We start from the raw sequence: 9,081 nt of genomic DNA on the forward strand, positions 1-9,081 counted from the left end.
CTCTAGAGGTGACTGTGTAGTGAGTGCTTCATACCTGGAAGTCAATAGCAATTACCGTATTTTCACGACTAGAAGCCGCACTTAAAAGTCTTAAATTTTCTCCAAAATAGACATTGCGCCTTATATATGGAAAAAATGTCATTCATTGAGGGTGCGCCTTATAATGCGGTGCGCCTTATAGTCGTGAAAATACAGTACTATAAAAATCAAGTTCTGCTCGTTTCAAACCAAAGAACAATTAATACGCTATAAAACGTATTCTTCTAGATACCATTCAGACTACCACTTCCTTCCCTATTGGCGATCTACCCGCTATGTTTCTGCAAAACAATGCACTAATATTCCTCCAAATAACTAATTTCTATGATTTTTTTCATCCATATCAGAAGTAGGAGCCTTTTTAATGCCATGAAACACTAAATGTGCTATCACAATGACCAGCTCTTTGCCCCCAAGCAACATCATTTCCACCTATCCTCTCATGGGAACACTTTTTTAAAAATCACATGGGCCCCCTCTATGTCCAGGTGCCCCCCCCCCCCAGACCCCCCCAACCCTCCCTTCAATTCCTCGCCAAAAGCCTGAAGCTTTTCTTCTCTTTAGAATGTGCCTCAAAACTTTGTCCCCTCCCCTCTTCGTAGCCACTTCAAAGCGCAACAACAGACCCTCGTCCCATGGGATCACAGAGGGGGTAGAGCCTGCTGGGAGTGGGCCATACGTCAAAAGAGGCCAGCCGGTGCTGGTAGAAAAGGGGGGTGGTAGTAAAAAAAATAAAATAAAAATAAAAATTCAAACTCATACAAAAAGAAGTTTGCGTCTGAAGGTACTTTTGGCATCCTAACGAAGGTCTTTGCTTTGTGGTTTTCAATAACACAACAGCCAATCACAACCTGTCTTTTATGGAGTGTGGAAACTGAGGGGAAAGCGACTGAAAGGGGCCACCGTGTTCCCCCCAAAAAACCTTTTGCTTCACAAATAAAACGAAAAAGAACAGGTGGCGTCGCGGGATGAGTTGTTTAGCGGCAACTCGCCTTGAAGGAGGATTTTTTTTTTGCCTTTCTTAAGATTACATGAGAGACGAACTGCAAATGTGAAAGCAACATGGGAAAAATAAAAACAAATGTCCCGTTGGATTATGAATGAATGTTCGTACAGCATAGAATGTTGTCAAGACTGTCCCCTTATTTGACCTCGACTATTACAGTGATAATTTTACAATTGGCACACTGCGAGTCCCAGGGATTCGCTTGTCTGAAAACTGTGCGTCCCAGGAAACTTGTCACGAGTCCCAACATACTACGGATGCAAATAAAACATAAACAACGATATATAAACATTCAGATTTAATTTATTTATTATATGGTTTAGGGTTAGGGTTTATTTATCATTGTACTAGTCTTTCAGCTCGTAGATCCTCCTCTCTTTGCAGCCAAAAGTCTTTTGAAATGTGCGTATTTTTCCTTGCTTCCCCCGTTTTGCTTCATGATCATCGATCGAATCTTCTGCAGTTCTTTTCTTACTAGTTGTATTTTTAACTGCGAAATAACTATCCAGACTGTTTTGCTTTTTCTGAAACATTTTTTTATCTTTCTTACACTATTACGAAACTCTTGCTATCGCTTTCTCTCCTTCGTCTGCTAGTGTCTGCTAGTCTCGCGAGAATTATTTCGCAAAGATTATGTGGAATAAATTGGTTTGCTATCGGATATATGTGTTTTGGTTTTTTTTTTGATAAAAATTTCTTTGCGTCCGAAAAAAGCACATTACTTGAAATTGTGCGTCTGGAAGAAAAACTGTGCGTATCAGACGCAGGACGCAGAGGTAACGAGAACACTGCTATTAAAAACACTGTACTACATTAATGGCAACATCTCTTATTTAATTTTTTTTTTTGGTCATTTCAATCAGTGGTTATTTCAAATGGCAACTTTCTGACTGGAGGAAAAACTAAAGTAAATTAAGAAGAAAGAGCATTAGTCAGTAATGTTTACTTTTTATAACCGAACAGTTGGGAAAATGATAAATCCCTAAATTCCAATGCAAAAAATATGTTATAATCATTCAAAGACACAACTAATCTTTCCATCAATCTGACTTTCTTCAGATTCCTCCACAGATTTTCCATTGGGTTTGAATATTCACCCAATCTGGTGATTCCAAAAATTTTATGAGGGATTGTAAATCCTATTCCAGTAAAAAAAATTCAATTTCCACAATGATATTGCTATTGGGCGTGGAAATAAACAGCTGATCGCTTGTTAAAGGCTAGCTCAATGTAATTTACAGTAAATACTCAACTAAATATAAAGTGCCAAGTCTTTTATATGCTATATATATTTAAAATAGATTCGTCGGGAAGTGTGATCGTCTCACTCTAACCACAGTTCTAAACTGTAAACAAACTTGACATGCCTTTTCACTATAGAAATATACCCTGTCAGCAAGCAATGTACCCAGACAGTCAAGTTGTCTGCATCACATACAGCAACATCTACAGAATCTTGAATTTAGTTCATACAGGATTGAGCCCCCCGTCCACTTTGGAGAAAATGTAAGACTTTTAAGTGCGCCTTATGTAAGTAAACATGCCGTTTTGCATTTGCAGTTTTTTTAAATGTCTTAATAAGGGGAATTGCAATCATTAATAAGAAGAGCAGTTGGCCCAGATCGACAGGAATGAATGCCGTAGGAATAGAACATGGTTGTGAAAAAATGAACATGTGTATTTACATATTTACACAATCTAAAGTGCACAAACAATTCAGATTAACATTTATTAATCTAAACGCATCTAGAGCTACGGCACCAGTTGGAAAAAAAGTATTTATTTTAATTAAATAATACGAAAAGGAGATCCTTGTATGTATGTAGTACACATGTGGAACCTCACTTGTCAATGGGAACACGCCCCTGGGAGTGCCCACTTTCAAACGCCGTTTCGTTTCATCCGGCAACACAAGGCCACCGGGTAAACGCACCAAACAGATGGAGTCTACGAGGGCAGAAGGGAGCACCAACTGGGGGTGGAAAGGGGGATTTTAAACAGGCGGGGGGTTGACTTTGTATTTTCCTGCAGGAATATAAAAGAGAAAAAAATCTTGACAATGTCGCAAACATTTGAAAAAGGGTTGAGAGAATGGGCACTGTTGTGAGATGTTCAAGGTCTACATCTAGGATGCGCATAATTCACAACGTGATATTTATAAGGGAGGGGGAGGTACAACAGGCTGCACGCGGGGTATCACATGACCCCAATGTCATATGTCAAGACCCACCTGCCAAGACAGCTCAGTCACTGTCGCATCACCGCCACATACCACATTGCTGCCACTAAGTCCCGTTAATGCTAGTCATAAAAGGTATAAATATATATTCAACACCAATAATGATTGTTTCATATGTTGTGGTGCTTTTAGTTATGTCGTCTTTGCTATTAACCACAATGCATATTAATATATAATAGAAAAAAACAATGCATATAAATATTTTTTAAAAAGGAGAAACCTTTCTTCATGTGTTGAACTCAAAGGATTATGGCGTCCATGTTGGATGGGGCAAAAATAGTGTTGCATGGTAGAATTGTAAAGCAAAAGTCTAAAATACCGTATAAAAAACAATGCATATAAATATTTTTTTAAAAAGGAGAAACCTTTCTTCATGTTTTGACATCAAAGGATTATGGCGTCCATGTTGGATGGGGCAAAATAGCGTATGGTAGAATTGTAATGAAAAAGTCTAAAATACAGTATAAAAAACAATGTATATAAATATTTTTAAAAAGGAGAAACCTTTCTTCATGTTTTGAACTCAAAGGATTATGGCGTCCATGTTGGATGGCGCAAATTAATGTTACATGGTAGAATTGTAAAGCAAAAGTCTAAAATACAGTATAAAAAACAATGCATATAAATATTTTTAAAAAGGAGAAACTGTTCTTCATGTTTTGAACTCAAAAGATTATGGCGTCCATGTTGGATGGGGCAAAATAATGTGGCATGGAGGAACTGTAAAGCAAAAGTCTAAAATACAGTATAAAAAACAATGCATATACATATTTTTAAAAAGGAGAAACCTTTCTTCATGTTTTGAACTCAAAGGATTATGGCGTCCATGTTGGATGGGGCAAAATAATGTTGCATGGTAGAATTGTAAAGCAAAAGTCTAAAATAGAGTATAAATATAAATATAGTTTTCACATACTAGACTATATCTGAAAATGGAGGGAATATTTATTGTTTGAAAAGATAGCAACAAAACAAAAAAATAGAAGATACTCTCAGTTAGTTGTGTGCAAATACTTTTGTTTTAATAAGACAAGCTAGTAAAAATGAATGCTACTATCTATTATCCAATCACATCATTGTTCGTAAAAATAAACAAAGTTAATGACAGGCACACATTGAGTTGGTGAGTAAGAATAACATATTTCATGCCATATAACGTGGAAATGTGTCTTGGTTTGCCGATCAAACTTTTTGATTACTTTAGGTTTTGCCGAATAACCAGAAATTTGGTAGGCGGGTCTAACATAGCACCCTGCACAAAATTAGACATTGAGTCTGTGAGTAAGAATAACATATTTCATGCCATATAAGGCAGAAGTGTGTTGGCTTGCTGATCACATTTTTTGATTACTTTAGGTTTCGTTAAATAACCAGAAATTTGGTGGGCGGGTCTAACATGGCACCCTGCACAGATTTAGACAAAGTTAATTACAGACACACAGAGTCTGTGAGTAAGAATAACATATTTCATGCCATATAAGGCAGAAATATGTGTTGGTTTGCTTATCAATTTTTTTGATTACTTTAAGTTTCGCCGAATAACCAGAAATTTGGGGGGCGGGTCTAACATGGCATCCTGCACAAAAAAGTCTTCCGAGAAAATGAACTAAAAGTCCCTCAAAGAACTCCAGTGAAATAATCTCAATCGAAAACAAGCATCTTAAACAATGAAACCATTTTTATCATCAAAGCTCGGCTAACCCAATATCTTTAATGAGCATCATTCTGCATAGAATGCTTCTACCAATGAACTTGCGCCCATAGTTCCTAAAAATACAACACTGTCCATTTATGCTTCAGATGGACAACCTCTCTAACGGTGAGGCGTTCAAAAACAACCATAATGAAATACCACGAAGGACTTTCGACCCGCCGGATTAGATGGTCTTCCCCTAACACACCAATAAACACTCCTATCGCAAAGGCTAATTATTACATCTTGTTGCTTCAAAAAGCAACCGTGTGACCTTTCCGAAGCGTAACAAGCCTCAGAAATCCCAAATTCCTCCTCATGGGAAGAATAAAGCTGTTTTTGCAAGCTGCAATCAGTAGATAGACAAAACGTGGGTGGCGGGGGAACCTTATGCCACTATTCCTTTATGACGACCACCGATTTTCAGCGTTTGGAGAACGCCAATGCCAACCAAAGGGGCTTTAAAGCTCCTCAGAAGCAATTCCAAAGGATTTCCCCCTCACTTGACAACAACAACAACACTGTGCGTATCAACAGCAAAGCCAAAAGACAAAAATGCCGAGCATGACCAACATTCCTTGGCTTTTCCCATCCTTACGTGTCACCAGACTGTCACCCCGAAATGCTTTGAACTCTCGCTTGATCTATTGTCGTCCTTTTCATAAAGGATTTTTTATACAGGCTGAAAAGCGCCATTTGTTTCCCCCCTTCTTGAGAAACCAAACAAGTAAATACACATTTATACACGCCAAGCAAGCATGCAAAAAAAATTCCGAGCTACCTCCATCCAAAATGTTGGATTTCGACAGAGATAAAAGTGGATGGTTGAAATCCACCCTTTCATAAAAAAGGAGGCTTAATTATGACTCAAAATGATGGCACGTTTTCACCGTGGTGTGTTCATTTATGAGCGGGATTAGCCAAAATGTTACTTAAAACGCTTTAATAACACTTTATATAAACGCTAAGGAAAAATCTGTTAAATTTGGGCAAGGAATCCTAAAAGCAAGATGTACTATAGTACATTGTACTACATTGTGCTAGTTTTTCTTTATTACACATTGTACTACATAGTTTTTCATTACTACACATTGTACTACAGTTTTTAATTACTACACATTGTACTACACAGTACTATGTACTATATATTTGTTTTTCATTACTACACATTGTACTACACAGTTTTTAATTACTACACATTGTACTACACAGTACTATGTACTATATATTTGTTTTTCATTACTACACATTGTACTACACAGTACTATGTACTATATATTTGTTTTTCATTACTACACATTGTACTACACAGTACTATGTACTATATATTTGTTTTTCATTACTACACATTGTACTATACAGTACTATGTACTATATATTTGTTTTTCATTACTACACATTGTACGACACAGTACTATGTCCTATATATTTGTTTTTCATTAGTACACATTGTACTACACAGTACTATGTACTATATATTAGTTTTTCATTACTACACATTGTACTACACAGTACTATGTACTATATATTTGTTTTTCATTACTACATATTGTACTACACAGTACTATGAAATATATATTTGTTTTTCATTCAAATGTTAACAAGTTTAGAGATGAAGTGATTTTTTATTAATCTAGTGCTAATCTAAATGACGTTTTTTTGGCTTGATCTTGGTCTGTATACATTTTTTTATTACAATTAATCTTAATTACTGTTTATCCTATGTATACAACTTGAACTGTTGCAGCCAATCACAATGCACATAGAAAATAAACATAATTTCACATTCAAACAACTAGAGTCAATTCAATGTGTTAAAATGAACCACATATGCATGCTTTGGGGATGTGGGTGGAAACCGGGCTTCCCAGAGAAAACCCACACATGCAAACTCCATACAGAGAGGTCAGAAACAGGGTTTGAACCCTTGGCCTTGCAACACAGTAACTAAACATATACCAAATATATATATATATATATATGTCAAGCAAGCAAAGTCCTTTTGCCAATGCTGACACACTTTTTGGGGACATTTTGGTCACAAAACTAGGGCCAGAATTTTTTTTGCATTTTTTTAGACGACAAATACAGATGGAATATTAAATGTGAGCCTTTAAAGACATATTACTCTATACGCCAAAGTTCTATGAATAAGATTCAAACTGTATTTACAGGCCAATTACAGAAAATGTAAATATTGCAAATTTAATCCACAAAAAAAATGTCAAAATTCTAAATTTTAGCATGTGTACCGTATGTAAACGAAGTATCTAGAAGGTGTTTTGACTCCTGGTGCTTGTGGAAAACCATAAATATATTGAATTATTTCAATTTTATTAAAATTGATACAATAAGGAGTCATTACGGAAGAAAATATTGACCAAAAATCCATATATCTTGTGTACCATGGCTCAAATGAAATATCCAGAGAGGTTTGGAAAACTTTTTAGGAGTGCAGTTCCTACCCTCCCCAAGAAAAAAAAAACGTACAAAAGAAGGCAGAAAGGGAATGAAAAGGCTTGGGGGTGCGGTGGGGGTTAAGGGGAGGTTAGGGGGACCCTCGGTTTTGACTCACCCGGGTGGTCAACGTGCACTTGGTTTTTAGATGACAGTCCTGCTGCTTTACCAGCCAGTCGTCCAATCCTTTCCGAGCCAAACAAGCATTGACTACAAAGCTATCACCTGAGAAAATAAAAAAAATATATGAATATAATAATATTTGTTAGATCTGTAATTTAAATGAAGGGAGAACTAGAAAGGGGGGGTCCGTGCACATGTTCTCACATCAAGCTTCATTAAGTTCTTCCAAATGTTCCGTAAAAGAATATTTCTTACCTTCCGGGCTCTCCCTCGCTTTACAAATAGCGGCTTTTTTCGTAATTTGGAGCATAAAAAGAAAGAAAATGATAGTATTAGCACTCTAAAAGCACGCCAACTATGATAGTTGGAAGAACACAAAACAAGGCTCACCATGTTTCGAGTGCAGTTTACCCATCTCTCGGCATCGGTGCACACCATCAGATGAGTAATATAGTCCAAAAAGAACCGTAAAAATGTAGGGTGGGTGAAGAGAAAGAGAGATATCCGAAAAAAAGTCCGGGTAAAAAGGGGGGATAACAAGGTGGAACGCTCGTATACTACTACGTCCGTGAATAGAGTGAGCACACAAGCATCTGAGGACGTGAAGTTAGACTGGTTGCCAGATGCTAAGGCAATACAGAAAACAACATCCGCACACGTGCTTTCAGAATAAAACACATCCGGCTTTCTTAGAAATAAAATCAAGAAACTGGCAGAAGGAGTTTTTTTCAGAATAGGGTACTACCCGGGTTCATTTTTAGCAACACGCTTATATATGTATTTATATATTTATTCATGTATTTATTTTTTTATCAACTTACTTATTATGTAGTTATTTATGTCTAAAATGCATTTCCTGTATATGCATTCTCACCCACTTGCTATTGTGATAATGAAATTTCCCAAATACGGGATGAATAAAGTTATCCAATCCAATTTCCATTCATTCATGGGTTTTCTGAACCGCTTTATCGAGGGGGTGCTAGAGGCTAACCCAGCCAACTCCACGCACGAGAGCGAAAATCGTGGCCAGCCAATCACAGGGCACGATGAGACAAACAACTATTCACGCTCATAATCATACCTAGGGCAATTTTAGAGTGTCCAATCAGCCTACCATGCATGTTTTTGGAATGTGGGATGAAACCGGAGTACCCGAAGAAAACCCACGCGGGCCATGCAAACTCTGCACAGGTAGACCAGCCTGGATTTGAACCCATGACCCCAGAACTGCGAGGCCAACCCATCAACCACTCATCATTTGAGTTCCAAACACCACTAAAACTGACATAACATATTGAAATATAAATATTTAACAGATTGGCTTTCTTTGATATCCACGCCATTTTGATTAATAATGAACAAATAAAATATGAAGCCTTTTTATAACCACTAATCAATCATATAATCCTAGAACATAATACAAGATAATAGTACCACATTAATCAAATCAAAAGCTCTTAATGTCATAATTGTTATTGATGTTTTATATCATCTGTACAGCCAACTCGATAGCGATTTAAA

The 9,081-nt window shown here is 36.9% G+C and overlaps 1 protein-coding gene across 1 annotated transcript in view; it reads right to left on the minus strand.

Moving 5' to 3' along the window:
- The window catches only part of nkd1 (NKD inhibitor of WNT signaling pathway 1), a 33,509-nt gene extending 25,360 nt beyond the window's left edge, over positions 1 to 8,149 (minus strand). Inside the window, exons 1-3 of the mRNA XM_077711721.1 lie at positions 7,948 to 8,149; positions 7,813 to 7,845; positions 7,553 to 7,659 (exon numbers count right to left, since the gene is read on the minus strand). Coding sequence (XP_077567847.1) covers positions 7,553 to 7,659; positions 7,813 to 7,845; positions 7,948 to 7,972 — 165 coding nt within the window. The 5' untranslated portion in view covers positions 7,973 to 8,149. The remainder of the gene's footprint in view (positions 1 to 7,552; positions 7,660 to 7,812; positions 7,846 to 7,947) is intronic.
- Between the last annotated feature and the right edge of the window lie 932 nt (positions 8,150 to 9,081).

This window comes from Stigmatopora nigra, unplaced genomic scaffold (assembly GCF_051989575.1).
Source record: "Stigmatopora nigra isolate UIUO_SnigA unplaced genomic scaffold, RoL_Snig_1.1 HiC_scaffold_27, whole genome shotgun sequence".
Taxonomy (NCBI): domain Eukaryota; kingdom Metazoa; phylum Chordata; class Actinopteri; order Syngnathiformes; family Syngnathidae; genus Stigmatopora; species Stigmatopora nigra.